The sequence below is a fragment of the Acomys minous genome, assembly GCF_964271855.1.
Source record: "Acomys minous genome assembly, chromosome: 18".
Taxonomy (NCBI): domain Eukaryota; kingdom Metazoa; phylum Chordata; class Mammalia; order Rodentia; family Muridae; genus Acomys; species Acomys minous.
The window spans coordinates 23,221,758-23,246,411 of record NC_140501.1 but is presented as its reverse complement, the minus strand read 5'-3'; the positions used below and the strand labels follow the sequence as shown (position 1 = coordinate 23,246,411).

Sequence of the window (24,654 nt, the reverse complement as noted above, 5' to 3'; positions counted from 1 at the left end):
GACTTGTGCTCCAGTTAGTCCAACAGTCTGAAATGCTGTGGCCTTTATGAACAAGGTTTGCTGCCTTCTACTCTACTGTAATTGATCCATTTTATTTGGACCAAACACTAAAGACTATCTTTTTGCAGATCTATCATGTTCTACCTTAATGCACAGTTGTTTTCCACAGTAAAAAGTTACTGGGAATATCACCAATACTGCATGCCTGTGTGTTTGTAAATCCTGTAGCTATAGCCACATATACCTGGGAATTTGCCAGCCCATTCCTACTCTATAGAAGTTGTGGAAACCGAGGCAGCAAAGTTTAATGTTAAAATATTCCTAAGTATACCAATGTAACCATTAGTCTGAAATTTGCAAGACAAGTAGTCAGCCTGGCCCACCAAATGAGACTTCATTTGTTTCTTTTTTTTTTTTTCAATATTTGTTCATTTTTTTATGTGCATAGGTGTTTTGCCTATATGAATGTCTGCATGAAGGTGTCAGGTCATGAAGTTACAGACAGGTATGAGCTGCCATGTGGGTGCTGGGAATTGAACCAGGGTCCTCTGGAAGAGCAGTCAGTGCTCTTTTCCTCTGAGCCATCTCTCTAGCCCCCATTTGTTTCTTTTCATATGTCTTTACTACAATCCCTCCTGAATAATTGGATATATTAAAATTCACAAGCCATTATCTGTTTTGTAAGGAAGCAGACCTATTTTCTCTGGGCTGCAAGGCCTTCTTTGGGAGAAACAGGGGCAACAAAGATTAGGGATAAATATATTCAAATTTACCACCTGTTAACAACAAAAATCACAATGTTCCCACTCAGGTCGGGATACCCCAGCTTTTGTTTTCCCATAATCTTGAAACATTCACAGCTGTTTGAGGACCACTAGGAAAGTGCAGGAGGCTTTTCAAAATATATGAACACAGTATTGTAAGTTGGCAAATTAAAATGGCAAAAAGATTAAATGCCAAACACTGACAGCTCAAGATTTAGAAAGGCTTGTTCTTTGCTTCTAAAATGTTATTTTCCTCAGCAATTGACAGGTTTTTCTATATTAAAGTACGTATATAAAATTAATCTGCTCTTCAATGAGCAGATGAATGCTCCATTTAAACGATCACCACAGATCCCTGAAGTTGCTATTGTCACCATGGAAGTGATGGATATTCAAATGAATGTTTCTGCATAATTGTTGTTGCAGAAGCACAGTATAAAAGATTCAGTCAGCAACTCAATAAAAATGCAAATTTCTTAAAATTATTGAAATGTATTTAAAAGCTATCACACACATGAGCTTGTAAGTGTGCTTTCAATTTTGTTGCTGTTGTCTAAGGTAACCAGTCTTTTAAGTTCTGTTTAATGTAGCTATTTCTCAAGTTTCCTCTTCTTTTCCTCCGGTCCATTAAGATCCATGTCTGAAACATCAGGAGGACTGTTTATTCCTGGTATCTAAAACAGTGCAAACAAGAAAAATAAAGTGATGAAGCATCAGATAAGAAGTAGATTTTGTCTCACTTTCCCCTTTACTGATATCACTTTCAAATTTATACAGATTTTCCAGTTGAGATGGAGTGAGAAGGCAGCAACATACACAATTACACACAAAGTAAGTTCACAAGTATGCCAGTGGTCTCAAGTGAACAGCTGTTCCCAGGGTATGGCGGTGCACACCTGCAATCTCAGCACTTACAATAGACAGGAAGATCACTGCAGATTCTACACTGCACAACGACACAGAAGCTTCCATTTGGGCAGTGCGTTTGTAATCTAACCGCTGCTCCTCGTGTCTTTTTACCCTGGTGAGTTTATGCAGTAGACAACAACCATCAAAAGCCAAAAGGTTTAAAACCCATGATCTTAGCCTGGCCTACATAGGAGGTTCCAGAATAGTCAGGGCTATACAAACCAACCAAAACCCAGCATCTTAGTTGAAGCAACTACACGTAACGTGTATATTATAAAACTAGAGTAAAGGAGTAAGCAAGGAAACTGAGTAGTCTTAGATTTTGGCACTGGAGACCTCTAGAATCTTGATTCCTGCATCCAATGGTCTATCTAGGTGAACTGGAAAGTCGGATTACTATGCAAAGACTTGGAGTACCTAAGATCTGAACGTAACTTAAGGACTAGATCACTCTCACAAAATATACATTAAATTTGATCTCACCTGTGGTTCTACAAGGGCCATGCGGATTTTCTGATGTTGAAGATTTGATGAATCTAATGTGATTTTCACTTTAACTTTGTCAAACACATGGAACACTGTACCTTCTATTCTGAGTGATGGTATCTTGAAAAAAGAAAACATTTTAGTGAGATTATTTTTTTAAACTTGACTCTCAGTTCTGCTTCTAGTTTACCTTCATAGTTATTTTAAAAGCTTCAATTTTAACTACTTCCCAGTTAAGAAGGACATGAAGTTGGGAGGGAGAGGAAGCTGGCTCTGGAGAGTTAGAGAGGGGAAGAGGGCGGATAAGATCAGGATGTGTACATATCAGGATTTAGGTATAAAATTTTCAAAGAATAAAAAACAATATAAGCACCTACATACTCAATTAAAAAAAAACACATTAACCTAATCGGCTTAAATATAGTCTCTATTTATGTGCATACTTCATCCCAGTATGCATGCACTTATCTTAGAGATTTAGCTGTTTGTAGTAAAGGAACACAGTGTACATGTATGTACCGTGTAAATACTTTTTAAAAAAAGATTTATTATTACGTATATAGTATTCTGCCTGCATATACACAGGCAGGCCAGAAGAGGGCACCAGATCTCATTATGGATGGTTGTGAGCCACCATGTGGTTGCTGGGAATTGAACTCAGGAGCTCCGGAAGAACAGTCAGTGCTCTTAACCACTGAGATATCTCTCCAGCCCTTAAATACTTTCTTAAGAAATGTAACTCTAATTAGTGAAGTAGAGGATGTGTGAGATTAAAATATAAGAAAGCTAAAAAAATCTGCCCCTAAGTGATACAGTCATTCCTTTATCTGTTTAACTCTGTGTTCTATATAAAAGGAAGAATGTCGGTTGCATGAAGGAAGAAATAAGAAGATAATATCTGGGAGTGGTACCAAAGTTTGGTTGAGCTACAGTTTGCCAACTTTCAAATAAAACATGCCTTCCTTCCCAGGATAACAAGGATCAGCATTACCTTACCTCATCATCATAAGTAAGCCGTGGCTTTGGTTTATCTTTTTCTTCAAAAAACACTGTACCTTCTAAGCCATACTTTGGAATTAACACCACAATTGCATTTTTCCTTACAAAGAGAATATAGGCTTCTTCGCTTACTATTCCTTTGCTTTTGAAAAACAACTATAAAATAACATAAACTTGTTAGATGTCTTATTTTGAAATTTACAAAAATAATTCTGAAAATCAATACCAAATGAACAAAATTTCACACTCCTAGCACTACAGACAAAAGGCAAGTACCTGGGTATGAAAAGCTACTGATGCACGTTGAGCATACTGAGCCATTTTATGCCGGAAATTGAGATTTTTACATATATCTGAAAGCTTGTGCTTGTCTGTCAACTCTGGGTAAGTACAATCAGCCCCAATAGCCACAGCCAACAGCCGATGAACAATTATGTCTGCATATCTACATACAGAAAGTGAAATAAGAATGATGGCAAACTAGTTTTCAGTTTTCTCAATTAAAAATTAACTATTTTCCATCTACTTTTGTGTGGATAACACAATACCTTCTGATGGGAGAAGTGAAATGTGTGTATATCGGGGAGGCTAAGCCATAGTGATGAAAGTCATTATCCATTCCAGAACAGAAGTAGACAGCTTGCATCATACAGCGAGTGGCCAGTATCCTTAGTAGAGTGTTCAGGTATGGGAAATCAGGGGATTCAGCCTGGTCCAGAGAGTCAGCCAAGGACTTGGCTGTATCAGTCTTAATTTCCAAATTCTGTCAATAAAAGGGAGAGAAGCACCAATGAAACATTTCAAAACTAGCAGAATCCACCCTCCTCCCTCTCTCCTCTTCCTCCCCGTATCCCTCTCTGTCTCTTGGAGACAGTCACACTGTGTAGCCCTGGATGGCCTGGAACCCAGAGATTGCCTGCCTCTGTCTCCCAAGCACTGGGATTAAAGGCATGCAGCCAGAATTAGCATCCTATGTTTAAATTATAAACAGATCAAATAAACATAGAGTGTTTATGTACAGACGGTATGAGTTCATACATTGTATCCATTAAGGATGGACACTGAAAATAATTTTAAAATAAAAAAATGATTGTTCTGTGCAGCATTAAAGCTTGAGACACTCTGAATGTATTTGAAAGTCCTGAAATATCAAGACTTTGGAAGAGTTGCAACGGAAAGAAGAACATGATGCCATTTCTTCCTCAGAGTCCAGTTTATGCTTGTCAATCTGACATGGTAAGGAAAATAAAGCAGAATTGGGTACTTTTCAGTATGTCAGCAGGTATTTTCCTTCAACTGGAAGTAGAAGTAAAAGCAAATACCAACAATATTCCGCTGCATCAAACTCAGCTGCGGTGCTCTACAAAGAACACCGAGTCCTCCTGCCTTTCCCCAGGCCTGGGTAAGAAATAAGTCAACCACAGAAAATCCCCCGACATACAGTAACCTCGAGGCTGGGAGACTGAGCCAGCCTTGACAGATAAAGACGGCCTAAGTGTACTATAAAATCACAAACTCATATCGTACTATCTGAGTAATGTCAAGAGAGGCAATGCTATTCCTTCCATGCTTGCAATAGGAAGAAGGGGCAGCACAAGATCCAAGGAAAACCAAAGTAAGATAGCGCCACGCCAAACCTAAATATATAAAAGTAAAGAGAGGAGGAGGAGAGATATGTCCAGTACCCAGACAAAGGAAGTTAAGAGGCTGACAAAAATGTCCCCCTTTCCATGTATGTTATAAATAGCCTTTGTTTGTATGGACATGATGCAGATAGTGGAACTGATTGAACTAAAGAGGAAACAAATTATTTGTAAATTTCTCAAAACTATTCATAGGAGCCATTCGTCTTGGAGTTTCTATAACTGTGAAAAAATACCATGACCAAAAAAAAAAGAAACTTGGGAAGGAAAGGGTTTATTTCTGCCTACAGTTCCATGTCCTTCTCATGCAGAGAAGTCAAGTCAGGAGCTGGAGACAGGAACCTGAGAGCAGGGACTTAGCAGAAGCCATGGAAGAGCACTGTTTACTGGCTCCTATCCATAGCTCGCTCAGCCGGATTTCTTACACCTGCCTAGGAGTATCACCATGCACAAGGGGCTGAGACAAATCATTAGTCAAGAAAATGTGCAATGGCTTGGCAACAGGCCAATCTTATGGAGGCATTTTCTCAACTGTTCCTTACTCTCAGGTGACTTCAAGTTGACAAAAAGCTAGCTCGGACACCATTTATAAAAAGGAGGTGAAAGCATACCATGTCTAGGATATTATAAATAACTTAGTTTAAATCACTTAGCTTCAGGACTGGGCACTCCTTCTTAGACATACAGGAGTTTAAGATGTAGCTGGTGTCTATGTGTATGTAAGAAGGAATGTCCATACCCCAAACCACATTTTTTAATATAAAAAGAACTACTGATATGTTTTACACCAAGTGAAATTTTATGAAAACCTGAGTACTAATTTTTTCAGTATAATAGATTACAATAAAAATAGATGTTACTTTTCAGTCATTAATCTTTACCTTGGACTTAGCTGCCTTAACAAGAATTTCATAATTGGAGGGAGGTGGAGCTGGATGTTTTCGGAGCAGAGCATGTTCAGAAAATTCTTCATGAATTTTTTTTGCCACAGAAATATTTGCAAGTAACATAAATTCTTCCACCATGGAATTTGTTTCTCTGTCAGTCAGAAAAACATTCAGTAAGGAAAGTGAAGCTAAGACAGCTATCATCAAATTTAGTCACAAGTAAAATTTTCTAGTGATAATGAAAACATTTCTTATGCAAAAGCATTCCCATGCAGCAGACACGTATTTTTTAATACCTATGGTTCTTTCATGTCTCAGCTTCTATACTAACAGTCTATTAACTGAGTCTCTCCTGGGTAAATCTCAATGTTTGATTCTTTTCTTTCTTTTTAATTGTTTTTCCTTTTTTACATATACATTTATATTATTACACATATATGCAATAAACTACCTATAGCAAGAAGAACCACAAGACAATCAGGAATTATATAAATGTTACATTCATAGTGTTTTGGCTATTTGTATTTTGCAACATTGAAGAAAACATCTTTCCTATCTTGGTGAGTCTAAAATTCTGAATGTAAATCCATATCTATCATATCTCATATTTATCAACTTAAAACATCTATCTAGACCTAAAAACATCTTAACCCCTAAACAACTAAGCTTAATTGTAAAACTAAACTATCTGGTCTTCAACCCCATCAGAGACTTGAAAAGGAATAAAATTGATTACCCAAGTAGACACAAAGTACAGTTTAGCAGCTTCCACAATGTGAAAATGACAGAGACAGTCTGCTGCCTGAACAGTCACCCAAAACTCTCTAAACGCTGGAGCATCATCGTTAGCCTTTTGGGCCCATATATCTGACAGACATATTTGTGAGGCAGGAACTATTGAGGACTTGCTTACCCTGTCTTGGCCGAGTGTGGCCATCGACTCTGCCTGCATCCAAGCTTGCCCTGTTTTAGGCAGAATTCTGTCTGTGGTCGAATCTTTTCTAATTGTACTCTTTCTACTATCCTCTCCCAATTTTATATGAGAACAGCTAAATTAGTTCACAAGCCAAGAAGTTTCATAGATATACTAACCATAACAACTGTCATGGGTACACATGCCCTGGTGATTAGTATCTACACCAGATGTTACATTTAAAATCAATATTTAGTATCAATTTGTAAAAAACCACATACCTCAGCTCCTTGGTCTGCAGATCTATTGGGTCATGAGTTTCACTGTCCATGTGGAATCGGACTTCTGGAGAAGATAGAGTCAAAGCCCTGAGGAAAAACAAGCGAAGCTGGTCAGATGAGCCAAGGGCAGGGGAAATACTAATGAGTGTGTAAGTACATAAGAGTTTTTCTTATGACGGCTTTATGACCACCTACTAAGTTTCCTATTCTATTTTCATATAAAGGCTTTTTACTAAACTATATAAATTTGCAAGTACCTTTTAAAAAAGCAGCTAAAAGTACAGGCAAACCATCAGTATTTCATTTTCATGGAAAGCAATGTATTGTAATGGGCAGTGATGGAGAGGACAAGACCAGCTCTTAATAGATTAATGAGAGAAGATGCATAGGCAACCAAGTGGAGACTGATAATATTACTACCACTGAAACATCAGAAGGAGCGACAGCTCTTCACATTAGACTGCTACAGGTCTGCGAATTCACTATGCTAAGGGTTATGTGTGGTTCTTAATGAGTTGATTACTTCTCCTTTGTAAAGCTTTCACGAGGTCACACACAGAAATCAAGGTTTTTTTTCAGATGTAATGCTACTTTTATCAAGTTCCAAATCAACCTGAAAGTCTGGGCTTTGGTTGTTGGGTTTTTTGTTTTGTTTTCCAGTTTTTTGAGACAGACTTATTTTTAGCCTCGGGTAGACTTGGACTGCTTATTTAGACCAAGCTGCCCTGGAATAGAAATCAGAGATCCATTTGCCTCTGCTTCCCAAATACAGGGATTAAAGGCATGTGCCACTAAGCATGGCCTGGAAATATTTTAATAAGGTTCGACAATCATGGAGAAGTTAAATCTGTGTGTCTGTGTGTATATGTACAAACACACACACACACACACACACACACACACACATTTTTAAACCTTAACCTTAAATGACAAGCTTGAACAGCAGCTTTGCTCTAATTTGATAACTGTTTTCATGCAAATACCTAGTCTGTAAAGACTTTTAAATTTTGTATTTAATTATTCAAATATGGTAGTCACTGGCCACACATGGTTGCTGAGCATTATTTTGTGGCTGGTAGGAGTAAGGATGCTCACGTGCTAATATTCAGGAACTTACATTAGGCACTCTGTATGACTAGTCCAGAGGTAGCATTTGCATTACCAACAAAAACTTTGTTTTTCAGAACAGCTTGTGGCACTATGAAGATGCACTGAGAACCAAGGAGCCATCCCTGAAAGGATCTGGTACTTGGCTGCCAATTACAGCAGGCTTTCAAGACTGAAGCTACTTTTAACTGCCTTTTTTCCAACAAGGTGACAGTCCTTCTCGTATGCCTGTTATGGTTAGACAAATGCCATGACAAGACTCTGTTAAGTGTAGCCTACCAGCTAATTAATCACTGTTCTAACAAAATACTCTAAAGAAGCCAAATGTGATCGCAACATCAAAACTGATCAATTAGGGCATGTCTTAGTAGATCTGTTTAGAACATACCCCTTTTCAATCCTTCCTTTTTTAAGAATTTTAGCTAGTTTATTTAGTCCACGGAGACTCCTGGTAATATCATCCTTCATGGCTGTTGAATCAATTCTCATCTGTGCTTCAGCGTATGTAAGAGAAGCCTAAGAAAGAAACCTTGGGTTAATATAATTCTTATAGATGATAAACACATATTTACTATTTGAACCATACATGTGTGTGTAGATGCATGTGTTAGCACTGGCCACACAGCCCACCGGGAACGCGTGGTGGTCAGAGGTACCAGCTCTCACTCTTCCTCATTCAAGACAAGGTCTCTGTCATACACTGCTTGAAAAGCCAGGACATGGTCCATGAGCTTTCCGTGGTTATTCCTGTGTTTCCGCCTCATACATCCCCATAGGAGCACGCTGGGATTACAGACATGTAAACACAAAATCCAGCTGTAAGTGACTTCTGGGAATCCTAACTGGGGTCCTCAGGTTTGCGCAAGAAACATTTTATATACTCAGTCTTCTGTTTATCTCACTCCCACTATATAAGATAGCCAGCCATGCTGTCAGGAAGCCTAAAATAAGTCATAAGAGAAATCTACAGCAACTCTTAACTTTACACCTCCGATTTCTAGTTTGCTTTTAACTCAGCCATTCATTATATAACAAGCACATTTCCATTAAAATCAAGGAAAATGGCAGTTTACTTGTTCATTTAAACTAGTGTATTTTTAGGTAATACTAGAATTAAATACAAAGCAGGCTCTGACTATTCTTTGAAACCCGTTGCAAAGGGTTATTTCTTCTCTACTCCCTGGCAAGTAAGAAGAGTCCAGATGTATTTCATGGGACACAACTAACCAACAAAGCAGACCCTAAAATGTTGGGGTGAAAATGATAAGAACTGAAAGCAACCTCTAGAAACAGATAATCCAAATACGGAAATAGCTGCTTCTGCTCCTATTTCTGTCCAGATGGAACACTACTCTTTTTTCATATTAAAATATCGAAGTAGCTTTATAATTAAATTCACACACTGCATAAGGGTTTGTGGATAATACAGATTAAATCATGTTTCTAGGAAGACCTTTATCTATGAAGGGCTAAGAATTCCCTTTCTAGAAAAATGTCTTATATGTCCACTAATTTTTCATTTTAATTTACATAATTTTTAAAAAACAAACTATGTCAGCTGGGTGGTGTTGCATGCCTTTAATCCCAGCACTGGGGCATGAAGAGGAGGCAGGCAGATCTCTGAGTCTGGCTACACACAGAGAAACCCTGTCTTGAAAAACAAACAAAAATGTCTCAGAGGACTATAACCTCAATGCACTTAAAAAAATATGAATATCTAAAGGCCAAAATAATTCCCATATCCCTATGTGCTGGCTAATAGTACTTTGTAGTATCAGAACTGAGTAGTACTAGCTTTGAAGAAAAAAAACAGACAACTTTCTGAAAACATCATTACAAGAAAAAGGGCAAACTTTGGAGAACTGTTTAGCACAAAATGAGGACTGTAAGAATATGGGAAGGTACAAAAATAAAAAAAACTGCCTCCGTCCTGTTTGAATATAATTTCAGGTTAGTTCTACTGGAATCTAACTATGATTTATGGTGTCCATGATGCTAATTTTTCAAATGCTAATATTTTTTAGTAGGAACAACCTCAATTACTAGGGTTACTGAATTACAGCATAAAGCCCTTTAGTTGAGGTTATAGAGAATCTGAAGTTCCTAAATACAGGACAATTACTACAAAATTTCTGGATAGCATCAATAATTAAAATTTAAATTCTGGAACAAACTAGGGATTGCTATAGCACTGGGAAAATTTAATATTATAGAACTCAACTTTTTCAAAAATATCTAAGTAATTATTCAAAGCACCAAAAATTTGAAATGTCAGAAATGAATCATAATACTAACCTTTGAATTAATGACACTTTTGGTAAATCTTGTTTTTAAGATTTCAGCATTATGATTCATTTCCCAAATACAGGAAAATGCCAACCTTCAGGGAAAAAAAGATGGTATTTGTTTATGGGAATCAATTAATAGAGTCAATAAGACAGTCATAAAAACAATGCAGAAATACCTGTCAACGTTGGATCTTAAGGAGCATAAGTTAGAGCTAAGCAGCTCTGGAACCATGTCAATCCTCTGGAAGAGATGACAGCAGATCTCGGGTTACTCAGGGACACTCAGACATCGTAATTTCTAGCTACAAATAGTATCAGGTGAGCAGGAAAAGTGGTCTATTTTGGTCTTTTTGACTAGAGAATTAAGAATATGACAAAGTCTGAAGGAAAAGACACAAAATTGTTACAGAAGGCAGGAAGGGTGACATTCATGCCAGTGGACTGAGACTTCAGTCTTCCTACCTGCCCTCTCAAAATCCGAATTTCTGGTACTGGCTAACTTACAGACCCTTAAGAGCTAAGAACTTTTCCCACTTCTAAACCAAAACTAAATAGACTTAAAAATAAGAGGAAAAAAAAAACTTTTGAGGAAAAGACTTATGGTATACTTTGAACATGAATTTCTAAAAGATTAATTAGCATCCCTTTTCCCATCGCATCTCCTAGTCTATATAGGTTTATGAAAGGTTTATCATACTTTAAAGGATCTTTTAAAATTTTACGTGTATAAACGTTTTGGTTGCATATACGTCTGTGTAACATGAGCATGCCTGGTGCCTAAGGAGGGCCCGGGAAATGCTGGTACAGACCGTTGTAAACCATCATGATGATGGTAGGAATTGATCCTAAGTTATCTGTGCTTTTAACTTCTGTGCCACCTCCGCAGTTGCCTGCCTCCCACCTCCCACCCCAATTACCTATCAACTACATGTAAATGTTATTTGGAACACTGTATAGCAAAACACAGCAAACCACAATTTTTGTTTTTCATTTGAGAGTAGCAAATATACACGTTCAGGATGTAGAGGCTAGAGGTGACATTAGGCATCTTCCTTGATCAGATTCCACTGTATTTTTTGAGACAGGTCTCTGACTGAACCTTGATGCTGCAGTGATCTTCAGGAGTCGCCAATGCTAGGGTTACACATGTGCTACAGTTTTTATTTGGCTGAAGGGAGCTGACCTCAGGCCCTCATGCTTGTGTGACAGGTACTCTATCACACTACCCCAGGCCAAAAAACGCAATATGCTCTGTGACTTAGGACACCTTCACTCATGCAGTTCTTTTAGCTAAATATATCACACATTTACTTCAAACTGTGATTGCTACCAAAGCCAAAAGTTCCTGGCTCAGCCTTAACAAGATGAGGTAGGAGAATGAAGTTTGAGGCCAGCCGTGCCTATACATCAAGACCCTATGCCCATCAAACCCAAGGCAATGCGAAATGCCATGATCAGTACAAGATTTTAAGTTTAACACATTTACTTTTTCACAGAGATAAACAGTTGTTCCTCTTCTGGCTGATTCTTGATCCAACGCATTTCCCGGCCTGATAAAGTGGCTAACATCAGCAATATGAACACCAACCTTAAAAAGATTAAAATGAAAAAAATGTCAATCTGCATTTTTTTATTAATTTATTCTTGTTACATCTCAATGGTTATCCCATCCCTTGTATCCTCCCATTCTTCCCTCCCTCCCATTTTCCCCTTATTCCCCTCTCCTATGACTGTTCCTGAGGGGGATTACCTCCCCCTGTGTATGCTCATAGGGTATCAAGTCTCTTCTTGGTAACCTGAAATTTCGATCAGAAGAGATGTGGCTACAGTGAAAACGGACTCAGTCACAACTTCTAAATCAAACCTTTCACACATAACTATTAGTGTTTTCAGCTATACTTTTATATTCTGTCCAGGACCAAAAGCAATGAACCCTCGAACTGAATCACATTTAGCTAAAAGTGTTGAGACAATAAAGATACCTCCAAATTCCCGTTGCTGAGTTCTCTACAATGCAGGGCATCATCTATGTCGGTACATCCTGGAGGGTCTACACTGCAAACACACAGGTGTCTCAGGTCTTCTCGGTTTTTCATGTCCTAGAAAACACCATATTAGAAACAAAACAAAGCAGAACAAAACACAAATAATAAAGTAGCAGCACAGCTCTTTTAGGAAATAAGTATGTCCATAAAAATAAGTTAGCTCTTTCCATGTTATGGAGAAACTTGACAGATTCTACTACCTCTACAGCCTGGAAGGTGCCCTTTCAGTTAAAAAAGCACATGATTTGTGGAAGACCTAACTGTAAGAACATGGTTCAAAAAAGGAGTTGTGTGAGAATTCTGAATGCTGATGAGAAAACTCCAAGAAAATAAGACAAGAGTCTTGTGACTTCGTTCTTGGAATTCACTTTGACACCCTCCCAGCTGCAGCACTATTCATCACACCTGGCTATGGTTATTGCTCAGATGCCTCTTTAGAAAAACATGTTTTGCCATGTGTGGCTTGTCCTTGTGATTGTACACTTTACTCATGTACTATACTAAACGCTCAAGAGTATGAACTGTCTGATGGCTGCTGGGTAACACTTTAGGCCTCCACATGTTTAGGCTCCATTCACCCTTTAGAGAATTCTCCATCCACCGCCTTTAGGGCAATAAACACCTAATAATGCTTAATGTGAAGGAGCTGTGATTTTTACATAGTTAAAAACATGGAAATTAAGTTACATCCTGGTCTGGTGACTACTCAGTCCTGTAATCCCAGATACTCAGTGGGAGGCTGAGGGAGGAGAAAGAGCAGGCCAACCTGGGCAACTTAGTGAGACCCAACTGAAAAGAGGAACCAAAATGAAAAGTAGGGCTGAGGGTTTACTGCAGGGCAGATGCTGGGCTAGCCTGCTGTCATCAACACCAACAACAGAGAAACAGAAGCTCCCTAGGAAAGGACAACAGAACCCATAACGTCACTATGAGTGATTCTCAGCTAACCTTCTCAGTAATGCTCCAGGGCATCTTTGGCAGGAAGCTGAGGACAGCCTGGGAGAAAGGCTGATGAGGAACATCGTGCTCAAGCAGCAAAACCTCTGTCTCCGTCTCTTTCTCTCCAACATCGCCTAAATTTTTTACAAAGTGTCCCTGAAATCAAAAGGTATTATCAGAAATGGTGTACTTCGCAACTAATTTATATTCTATTACACTACATCTTCCACCATTTTGTGTACCACCTCTGCTCAATTTTCTCTAACATACTAAAAGCAACCCTTTGGGGCTGGGGAGGTGGTTCAGTGGTTAAGAACACAGTCGCTCTTGCAGAGGACCCAGGTTCAATCACACACGGCTCACAACTATCTGTAACGTGCAGTTTCAGGGCTGATAGCCCCTGCTGGCCTCCTTGGGCACCAGGCATATACTGTGCACACAGAGATACCTGCAGGTAAAATGCCCATACACATAAAAACAAGCAAACAAACAAACAAGGAAAAACCCTTCAGTAAACTAATGGTGAAAATGACAAGACTTTCAACAGCCTTTGAGGTCCTGGTTCTTAGACCACAATGCTTACGTTTTAGTTCCTTTACCCTTCAATGTAAAATGTACTTAAATGCAATAGCTTCAAATTTTGATTAACATTTATTTGGCCCAAATGCTTTTTCCATAAAGCTTACTGGTAAAGGTTGTTTGACAATTTGAGTAAAAGCAGTCATATAACTTATCCTGGAACTAGATGAAATTCATCTACCCTACTTACTAGGTACTAATGAAATATGTGTATAGATAAAAATATTATATTTTCATTAAAATACAACATTAGTTACAACTTTTTAATTAAACACATGAAGAGAAACAATATTTTAAGCTTACATTTGGATATCTAGAATTTCTGGGCCAACCATCCACAGCGACAATGATTCTCCGTCCCTCTAGAGCAGAGGCCTGTCTGGTCTCTATCCGAATTCGTGGAATTCTCTTATCAGCAGGTGTAAAGAGATGTCTTCTTGACTAGAGAAAAAAAATTACAGTCCTGGGATGAGTCACTGGTCCTAGCACATGATGCATAAGCCCTCCCCCACAGAGTTATCCCTGAATCCAGGGAAAATGACTGTTTACACACCAAACCTGGAAATGGGGCAAATGGAGAGCTCTGAGTTCTAGTCAGTGATGATTCTTCAACAGTGGTTACAAGGGCTTTACCTACCTCTTTAATATCAGACTTGGAAAGCATGCCACAATATGGTCTCCAATTCCTTTTTATTATTCCTACAACTCTACCAGTTGGCCTTAACATTTTTTCACTTACGGCAGTCTTAAGCTGAAATATAAAAACAAAAATCTCCAGTTATTTTTCTTCTATGTAAAATGAAGTAATTTTTCTTCAAAATTAGAATATATACATGGACACTACTACATTCAGGTAGCAAATAATGACATGGAATTCAGAACTTTTATGCCTCAGAGTTCTAGACATGGGGACACCAACTGAACAATGCTAACTGTTGTTCTATGATAACGAAGCCCTCCATAAATGCTAAGTCAAGACGCACTTACCTGAATAAATGTGTCAAAACTCAGTTTTCCAATTTAATGTAAGGATTTACTGACAAAAACACACTAAGTCTAGGAATTATGAGACTAAGATCTATTATCAGTTTAGGCTAGTTAGCTGTAAGTAGTCCCTAATTAGTAACTATAGTTATTATGGTGAACATGTCATGTTGGGGCTAATCCATTACCAAGTAAATGCATCTTTAACAGTTGTATCTTATCCTAAAAGTCAAATCATGTAAGCCACTAAACATAGACCCTATAATATTACACCTCTAACAACCACAGAGCATAGGATTCTGTATGAATGCTACAGTAAGACTTCAAAAAGTTGAATGTAACTAATGAAAGAAGAGCTGCACCTGCTACATTGTGACATCCTCAGAAAACGGGAATTGGTCATTTCTAGAAGACCTAATAACATAGAAGAAATAACTCATTCTCCCTAATAAATACATTAGTAAAAATAGGATAAGTAAGCATGTCCAAACGCAAAAATCCAGAAAAACATCTTCTAAGAAAATTTTAACACTGCAAAAAAGTTTTATTAATTCAGATCATATATGAAATGCAACAGACTTCCCCTTTCATAATCAAAGAATTTTACTTAAACTCACTTGAGTAAACTTTCATTAAAAGGACACGTTTGTATACTTAGAAAAGATATCCACTATGCATATAACAAAGTACAGAACTTGGGAGAGATGGCTCAGTAGCTTAGAGTAGGGGCTGCTCACAACTGAGTAATTGCTGTTCCAGGGGATCTGACATTCTTTTCTGACTTCTGAAGGCAACGCACACACAGGTTGCACAGACATACATGCAAGTAAAATACCAATACATATAAAAATGAATAAAAGTTTTAAAAATTCCCAAGTATTGTTTCATTCAATAAATATGAAAACAATGGCACAGTACATTATACAACAATGCAGGAAAAACCACGACTTGCTTTCTCTCATACCATGAGTTCTCTCTCTTCGTCTTTCTCCACATCATCTTCATTTTGACCTTCGTCATGTAAAACCACAGAAGATGGTGCCACCCACTGACTCTTGGGCAGAAGTTCCACAGCCACAATGTCTTCATGAATGGCTCTGTTTAGATGTTTAAGTCCTTGTACAAGTATCTATGCAAACCGACAAATAGCATATGTTCAAATATATTTAATAGGAACAATGAAAATGTTATCTAATAGAGGACAATATTCCAACTCCTATATATCTCTTTCTCTATTCCTATTTTAAAATAATGGTGAATCACACTGATTGGGTAAAAGTGTGTGCTAAGCAAAGTCAAGTTGATCTGCATCTGGACCACAGAGCCCGCGGTGGAATGAGAGCTCTGACTTCTCAAAGTTGCCCTTGATTTGGCCATCAGACTTTGGCAAGTTCACCCACAACTCAAACATTCATATCATGTGGACACACACACACACACACACACACACACACACACACACACACAAACATACACACACACATCATTTTAACAATAAAATAAAAAAATAAAGGTACTATTCTTCATTACATAATATTAATTCTTAAACTTTAATGAAAAAAAGAACACTTCAGGAAATATGGTTTTTTTTTTTATGATTCCATTATAAAGAATGGCAGTAAAACAGTTCAGAAAATCAAACTATTTATATCTCAATATCTTGATTGGTAAAAATGAATACACACATTTCATAGATTGGGTAAGACTACATGAAATGCTCCTAGTGAAAACTTGATGAGTAGCGAACATTCTTAAAATCTAGTTCCTACCTGCTATCATGTGCTTGTGAAGCTCTTTTTGTTCTGCAACCAGTACTTATTAAAAGTAGACACATAAAACATAGATATCTCATTTTACAGTATTTGATGGTTCTCTTAAAAAGTGAGTTAGTAGAAAATTTTTAAATAATCAGTATCATAAAAGTGATTTATTGTACTAGTGATTTTTTGTAAGCTGGAAAAATGGTTCTAGTCATTAAGCTCTGGCTTGCAAGCATGCAAGTTTGAATTCAAGCCCACTGCCCACATACAGTCCTGGGAACAGTGGTCCATGCCTGCCATCCAGCCCTAAGCAGATGGCAACAGAAGGACCTCTACAGCTGACTGGCCACTGGTGAGCTTAAGTCAAAAGAAAAGCCTAGGGCTATCACCTCAAGCTGTCCTCTGGCTTCCACACACACATGTACATACGTACGTACGTACATACATACATACATACATACATACATGAACTATAAAAAACGAACACTGGGTGGTGTTGGTGCATATCTTTATACCAGCACTAGGGACCCAGAGGCAGGTCTGAGTTTGAGGCTAGCCTGGTCTACAGAGAGAAGTCCAGGACAACCAGGGCTACACAGGAAAACCCTGTCTTGAAAAAAACAAAATGGTTCTGTGAGGCAAAAACAAAATAAAATAAAATATGAGGCAAATTTAAGTTCTCATACAAAATTTTAATGTGTGCAAAGTAATTTAGCATATAAAGAATTTACAGAGGGGCCAGCAGATGGCTTAGCAGGAAATCTTAGGCTTGCCACAGGTGCACTACCTGGAACCCACTACTCTTTGGAAGGAGAAAGCCAATTCCTCCAGAGGCTGTTTTTTAACCGTCACACATATGAACAGGCACGTACATGCGCATACACAAAAATTAAATTTAAAAAAATTTTAAAAGCATTTACACACCTCTTTTTCATCTTCTTTGTCTCCGTAAATCCATACTGTAGCTTCTAAGTAATTTTCCCTGCTGGCTCTGAATGTTCCTTGAAGGAATGAACCAGATTTTATGCCTTGTTGGAGCTTGCTTAAGGGAAGGTGCTCTGAAAATATTATTTTTCCACTTTCTATTTCATTCTATGAAATAAGCAAATCAAGTCTGTTTATTTAATGTACTGTTTTTGAGGATCATACAAGTTAAAAATCTACATATAAAATACACACCTGAGTTTAAAGAAATAGAGCAGTACCTTTTCCAGACCACTGTTAACTAAAACAACCTGCTGTCATAACAGTGGTATACCGTTAATGATGTTCAACATGGTAGCCACTAAGCACGAATTCTCTTGAATACTTGATATATATGTAATACAGCTGAGAAAATGGATTTTTACATCTAAATTACATTTAAGCAGCTACATGCAACCAATAACTAGTTACTAGAGTACTCAAAGGCCAGTCCACCATTTATCTTCTAGCATTCTTTTAGTTTAGTAAAGGAGTTAAAGTCAAACAAGATAGGAGAAAAAACAGTTAATGAAACAGAACGGATCCACCTATCATGCCCTATTGGCTATAGCTAATTCTGTAACAGCTATCATTGTAGCCAGGTAAGAAACGCTTGAGTCATGTTTTCTTGGTTTTTGATAGTGATAGGTAAGTGCTTAAAAGTCTATTTGATGAGGGCGGGGCTGACACATTACTTTCATCCCAGTACTTGGGAGGCAGGGGGTTCGAGGCCAGCCTGGTCTACAGAGTGGATTCCAGCACAGCCAGGGCTACACAGAGAACCCCCGTCTCAAAACCAAAACCAAGCCAAAGCAAAGCACATGAAGCAGCACAGCTCCAGAATGGCTGCTAACGGTACAGAAGTCCACTGAGGCCTTGGGGCTGGCTAACATCACTGCATATTTTTTATTTGTGAGTTATGATAAAAATTTAACAAATTAAAAACACCTCAGTAGTCATCATTTACATTTACCATAGCTACGTGTTAAGCAGCAAGCCAAGAACTTTATGAATGCTTCCAATTATATTTCACTCAGCTCTCTAATAATTGTGTAGTTATTGCTAAATGTGTGTGTGTACATAAATGTAAAAATCAGAGTTTAATTTCTCCTCTTGTTTTTCTCAAACTGGCTATTATAGTAACTCTGTGCTTGCCTCTGAGCCTGATACATTGCCATTATAATCTTACAAATAGATGACCTCTCTGAACATTGCCCTCTGCTGCCCAGCACACTTTTATATACCCTTCACTTCCTTTAGCCTGACATTTAACGTAGAGAGCTCAACCCTATTGGCTCTCTTCATGCTTTACACTAGCTGTTATTAAACACTGGAAACATCACTTACCAGCAGAACGAATTCTAGCTTCCCATTATAGTGACCTCCTGTAACAGTCTGTATGTCCTGATGTCTCCTATCCCGCCTCTTTTAGGCTTCATGCTGGATGCATGGTTGGCCACTATTTATCACACTACTAAATTATTCACAAATGACCCATGAATTCATTTGTTTTGGGATTTTTTTTTTCATTCAACAAATGAGTACTATGTCATGTCCTATTTTAGAAAACCTATTTATTTAGCAACCACATTTCAATTAGCCAATCACAATTATCTTGTTTATCTAACTCTGTTCCTAATTTAGCATGTTCTAATTTTTAAATCTGGTAACTATAAGCCTGAGATCCCAAGAGGGCTATTTATTATTTTCACTTTTTTCAAAACAGAACATACTGAAACATACCGTTTCTTCAGACAAGCAAGCAAGACGATCTATAAGCTCAGGGTTAGCAGTTAGGCTCTTTACATATTCTTCACCTGAAAAGTAAGTTAATGCTTTTAAATTCACGTGCCTAATTTTATCTTGGCATGAGAGAACATGGATATCTTGTTTTGACAGCACATTTGCTATCTTTTATAAATGTAACAAAAACCATTCTGTTGATGTGATAATGACCAGAAAGAAGCAATGGGTCCAGCACACATGAATTTTTACAGGGTCAACTACAAATAATGAGGCAAAACTATCTACTGAGAAATTTAAAGTGTAAAAAGACAGATGCCTCGGCAGTTAAGAACACCTGCTGCTCTTGCAGAGGGCCTGGCTGCCGTGTCCAGCACCCACATTCCACTTGCAACCACGCTCATTCCAGCTCCCAGGTTTCAATGCCTGCTTCCGACATGTACATACATGCAAGTCAAAGATTCACACATATTTTTTTTTAAAAAAATTTTTTTTTCTTGGTTTTTCGAGACAGGGTTTCTCTGTGTAGCCTTGGCTGTCCTGGACTCACTTTGTAGACCAGGCTGGCCTTGAACCCACAGAGATCCACTTGTCTCTGCCTCCTGAGTGTTGGGATTATAGGCGTGCGCCAGCACGCCTGGCACATATTAAAAATTTAAAAAACATTTGTTTCAAATATAAAAAAAATCACATCAAATTAGACAGGACAGTGAAGTTATAAGTCACGTGAACATTTGGCCTGATGCTAGTGTCTGTATACAGTTGGAGCCATGCATGGATGTGCTAATATTCAGACCTACATGTGAAAGCTGGTATCCCTTCTTGCACAGCTTTTTCTTTGTTTTTCTTGTCATTTGTTATAAGGATAACTTGTAGCTGATTTTCTGCTGACATTTTCTTCAAATGTTCATTGTACCATTTTGCTGCTACTCGAATGGCTCGATCGTTTCTGTCATTAGCATTTTCTCCCTGTTCTTGTTCTATGTAGGTTTCTCTAGATGTTTAAAAAGAAACAGAAAAAGAGGAAAAACATGAAATAAGTTAATCGGTAGAAACAAAGATGTGTAAAATCTTCTCGGACATAAATTTTCGACAGCCAGGCCGGGCATGGTGGCGCATGCCTGTAATCCTGGGAAGCAGAGGCAGGCAGATCAATGTAAGCTCAAGGGCAGCCTGGTCTACAAAGCAAGTCTAGGACAACCATGGCTACACAGAGAAATCCTGTCTTTAAAAAAAAAAAAACAAAGTTTGACAGCCACTAAAGTGAAACATCAGTGCTTATACATATTTAACTTGGATTTATATGCTCACAGTCCACGGGATTCTTTTAAAGTTTTTAGGACAACAAACTTCTTGAGAAGAAATATGTTATTAATGGAAAGATACAGTCTCAGAAAGTTTCATTTGACATAAAGAAAATGTTAAGACCAGAATTTATACTTTAAACTGGGTGTTAAATAATAGTTTATTAGGTGGAAAGGATTAACAGAATTTGGAGACCGGATAATAAAACTTGACTGAACAAACCATGGAGTAACACTAAACTCTACAATGTGACTGACTAGAACACGTATGATCGTGTGATCCAATGACTATTCAATAGATAATCATGTAAATTACCCATGGTAAACACTAAATACACGCAGTGAAGGCAATGTAGAACAGGCAAGGCTATACTCCTAATATAAAAGTGCACTAACACACTTCTTTACGTGTGTGTTTCATTCAAAGCCATATTTTTAGTAGTACTTTATTCCCTCCCACTAACTGTACCTAATAATGTTCGCAGGGTGCCCAGTCTTTTCACCTGCAACATAATTCTGTGCATCTACAAATGTGTTGGTCACAGTCATAACTAGTCTGCTGCACAGGGATCCCTCTGGTTACAAAGCTGACACACCTAAGCTTATCAGTGAAAGATACGGTCAGAAAATTTGAATTTGGTTTTAACATGAGGAACTGAACTGAGATTTGCTTAGTGCCCTACAAGTCTTCCAATTACTCCAATGCTGCTAAGACCCATTCAAAACCCTTGAGCTCAAGAAAACTCCTAAGCCCACATCAGGAATCTGATGAACCATATAGGAATCTGATGAACCATACAATCTCATTCTTTTGGTCCTAAAAACAAGAGATATCTTTTCTGGAGTTTAAGAAAACGCAATGAATCAGCAGCCCACTGGCACTTTTACACACACACACACTCACTCTCACTGAGTGTGTGTACATGAGCAGAACTTCCTTCCAAGATGTAAGAATGGGGTACACTAGACAAGGTCTAGAAACATTTTGGATTACTAAACTTGGGACTAACTGATGAATGCTATTTGCACACACTTGGCACAAGCCAGAGATGCTGCTAAGCACCTACAATGTATAAAACAATTTCACACAACAAAATACTACCCAGTTCAACATCTTACTAATGTCAAAGCTGAGAAATGGACTTTAAATATCCAAGATGCCTGTTGTAAATTACTTATTATACTAGGCAATCCCATACATTCTGAGAGCACACATTGTGTTCAAAGGTTATGAACTTCGTAACAAAGAACTGTTCTTAGAAATTCAAATTTCAGGGGCTGGAGAGATGGCTCAGCCGTTAAGAGCATTGTCTGCTCTTCCAAAGGTCCTGAGTTCAATTCCCAGCAACCACATGATGGCTCACAACCATCTATAATGAGATCTGGTGTCCTCTTCCGGTACAAAACACTGCATACATAATAAATAATAAATCTTTTTTAAAAATTCAATTTCAATACTTTGAACTCATTAATCGTGAATCTGTATTTTAAAACTCTTTTTCACAAACTCACACATTTCTAACATTGTTATTCACATAACATTGCAGGAGCCTACATGTTTCTCATCTCCAAAGCCTCTATTATTCAACTCAATACACACAACTTAAAGGGAGTATTTCTCAGATATAAAAGTACTATCACAGCCAGTAGACGCCAGTTTAAGATGTGACCTCACTAACACAATGACTTCAGTGACCTCAGTTGAGCCTTACTTAGCACTGTCTTCCACCCAGCTAGCCAACAACCAAACAGCACACGACACTGCAGACTGGCTTTGATAAATTACTCCCTGGCACTTTATTTCCAACTTAAGTAACCCTATGGTTTTGTGAGACTTACTTATGGTGCTCGTTAGTGAAGGTGTAGAAATGCTTCTCCAGGTTATGAGTCACATCCCTGATTCGCTTATATATGGGGGCACTCCGGTTCCTCACTTCTTGCAGGACTGTCTGTAGCACAATTACATTCCTGATGGCAGGGTCCTCGAGAACGTCAATCTTTAAAAAAACAAAAGAAAGAAGAGCAAAAAAGTTCATTTTCCCCCCATGTTCACTTATAAGTTATCTGTCAAGCCTAAATTCCTGTCACAGTTTAAAACACTGATTCTCTTTCAGGCCAAAGTGTAACTTTGCTGGTAGAAAAGGTGACAACAGTCATTGGGCCCCGTAGGCTTGAAACAAGCACCCATAAACGGACCACTAAATTTGCAGTGTCAAAGCTATTAATAAATAAATTATGCTGGCCCACACAGTTTTTGTTCGTAGGCACTTACAAGCTGCCTGGGGGTCGCAATCTAGAAGCCACATAAGCCCAGGTTCCCGGCTTCCAGGCACTTATAATCTAAAGTAGAAGAGACACCAGGAGTTAGAAAATTAACGTGTCCGAAAATACGACTCCGAGAACCGAAAAGATACATATATAAGTACATAATGCAACCCTTAGGGAAAAGTACCTTGGCCTGGGTAACTGGAAAGTAAGATGGCCCGAGTACTAGTCTCTCCATCCCAGAACCCGCCTCCAGGTCCTAGGCGTCCCTATCTGCCACGCCCCCTCGTCACCACGCGGCCCGCCGGCCCACGCACCTGGTGCAGCAGAACGTTGGTGTCAGGCAGGAGGTAGTGCGGCCACGGGCAGAGGCTGCTCTCCCGGTCGCGGGGCTGCGGCTCCAGGGCCGGGCCCGCCTGCGCCCCGCCGCAGGCCGAGCAAGCCGGCGCCCCGCAGCCGATGTCGTCCCGCAGGTAGTGCTCGCGCACGATCTTCACCACGCCGCCCGCGCGGGTCTTTTTTAAGAACGTTTTGGACTTGAGCATCTTGTCTCGCGGCGTAGAATCCCGACCAGGGAGGAATCGCGTCCGCCCCACAATTCGGACGGAAACCCGTCGGCTAAAGGAACCCCGGCGCCTCAGCAAGCTTCCCCTCGCATTTCCGCCTCTTCCCGCCAGCTCTTAATACAGACGCTCGTGTCGCGAGAAAACACCAAGCTTGACTGATGAATGTTAGCTTCCTGACAACTGGTCCAGAGCGGGCGGTTTCCACCCACTGCTGGGCGGGGATTTTCTCTGGACTTCAATGCCCAGCATGCACCGCTTCGGACTGGCTTCCGGGAAAGGGAGGGCGTGGGCACTTGCGAGCCACAGCTTCTTCCGACGGACTTTCCCCAGGGGCAAGGCGGGTGGTTGTCTTGGTGACCGCTCCTAACGGTCCTGTGGCCCCGATTTACTTGTTCAGGGGTTGCAGCCTGAGCTGCTGACTGAAGACGGCTCTCCCAAGTGTCCGAGGTGAAGCTGATTTTTAGCCTTGTATTCGGAGTTACTGACGCTTGAGAGGTAGTCCAGGAATCTGTTTCCCTTTCTTTCACGCGCGGTGCAAACTCGCTAAATGCATTAAGTTTAGAATTTATAAGTTTTGTAGCCAAAGAGCAAGGACCCCGCCCCTGGTCCTTTGTAATCCACGCGAGGATTCGATTTTGGTTTTACCCTTCTTCATCCCTTCCCTTTAAAAGAGATTGTACTTCCTGTTGATCTTCCACTTCCCACCACCAACCAGCATGCTCCCCTCCTTCCTCGCCGCTCCTTTTAGAAAAACTGAAGTATCTAATTCAGTGACTGATTTTTACTAACTCGTGTAGTATTTAAACAAGAGAGTTACTAAAATGTGCTACTTAGGAATATTCGAGTTTTCCCTCGTCTAACCTCTTTAGTCTTTTCAAGTTATTTTAAAATGTCTTTTGTCTCACTGAGAGCCTGTTTTCAACACTTGCAGTGATGCTTTGCCTGTAAAATAAATCGGACGTGTAAGCCCATAGTCTTGATGTCCCCTACGCTTTTGTTTTATATGTCCACCACAGACGTGCAAACCTTTTTCCCCCCCCTCTGGGTGCCCAGATCCTTCCAGATTTAAATACTACTTCTGTGGGATCCTATACTGACAAAACCAGAAGTCTTTTTTCTCCTTCAGTTTGGATACTTGCTATTATAGGGATTTATCCTTTCTCTTTTCCACGACTTTATTTCCTTTTGGTTTTGCCCCAAGATGCATATATTGGCCAAAGGGCTGAGTT

At 39.1% G+C, this 24,654-nt stretch overlaps 2 protein-coding genes across 5 annotated transcripts in view; one reads left to right on the top strand and one right to left on the bottom strand.

Annotated features, from left to right (window-relative positions):
- Window positions 1-1,236: 1,236 nt before the first annotated feature.
- Window positions 1,237-23,538, bottom strand: DIS3 (DIS3 homolog, exosome endoribonuclease and 3'-5' exoribonuclease). Of its 3 annotated transcripts, none has more exons than XM_084767875.1 (21): window positions 23,177-23,538; window positions 22,434-22,591; window positions 20,091-20,284; window positions 19,291-19,364; window positions 17,509-17,676; window positions 15,789-15,953; window positions 14,478-14,591; window positions 14,144-14,281; window positions 13,271-13,417; window positions 12,260-12,376; window positions 11,764-11,865; window positions 10,454-10,518; window positions 10,285-10,369; window positions 8,378-8,505; window positions 6,883-6,969; window positions 5,683-5,839; window positions 3,707-3,921; window positions 3,435-3,603; window positions 3,156-3,314; window positions 2,157-2,279; window positions 1,237-1,438 (listed from the first exon to the last, which is right to left on the bottom strand). In XM_084767875.1, exons 1-21 carry the CDS (start codon window positions 23,402-23,404, stop codon window positions 1,355-1,357), a joined length of 2,877 nt encoding a protein of 958 aa, XP_084624001.1. In that variant the 5' UTR covers window positions 23,405-23,538; the 3' UTR covers window positions 1,237-1,354. The 3 variants fall into 3 exon arrangements, with proteins under 3 accessions (XP_084624001.1, XP_084624003.1, XP_084624002.1); XM_084767877.1 differs by lacking the exon at window positions 23,177-23,538 and adding an exon at window positions 22,867-22,934; XM_084767876.1 differs by lacking the exon at window positions 3,156-3,314.
- Window positions 23,539-23,722: 184 nt separating this feature from the next.
- PIBF1 (progesterone immunomodulatory binding factor 1) overlaps window positions 23,723-24,654 on the top strand; it is a 157,174-nt gene continuing 156,242 nt past the window's right edge. Inside the window, exon 1 of one of the 2 annotated variants that reach the window (XM_084767879.1) lies at window positions 23,723-23,872. The gene's annotated coding sequence lies outside the window, so the exon portion shown is untranslated. Of the gene's footprint in view, window positions 23,921-24,654 lie in introns of both variants that reach the window. The other variant, XM_084767878.1, reaches the window with a different exon arrangement.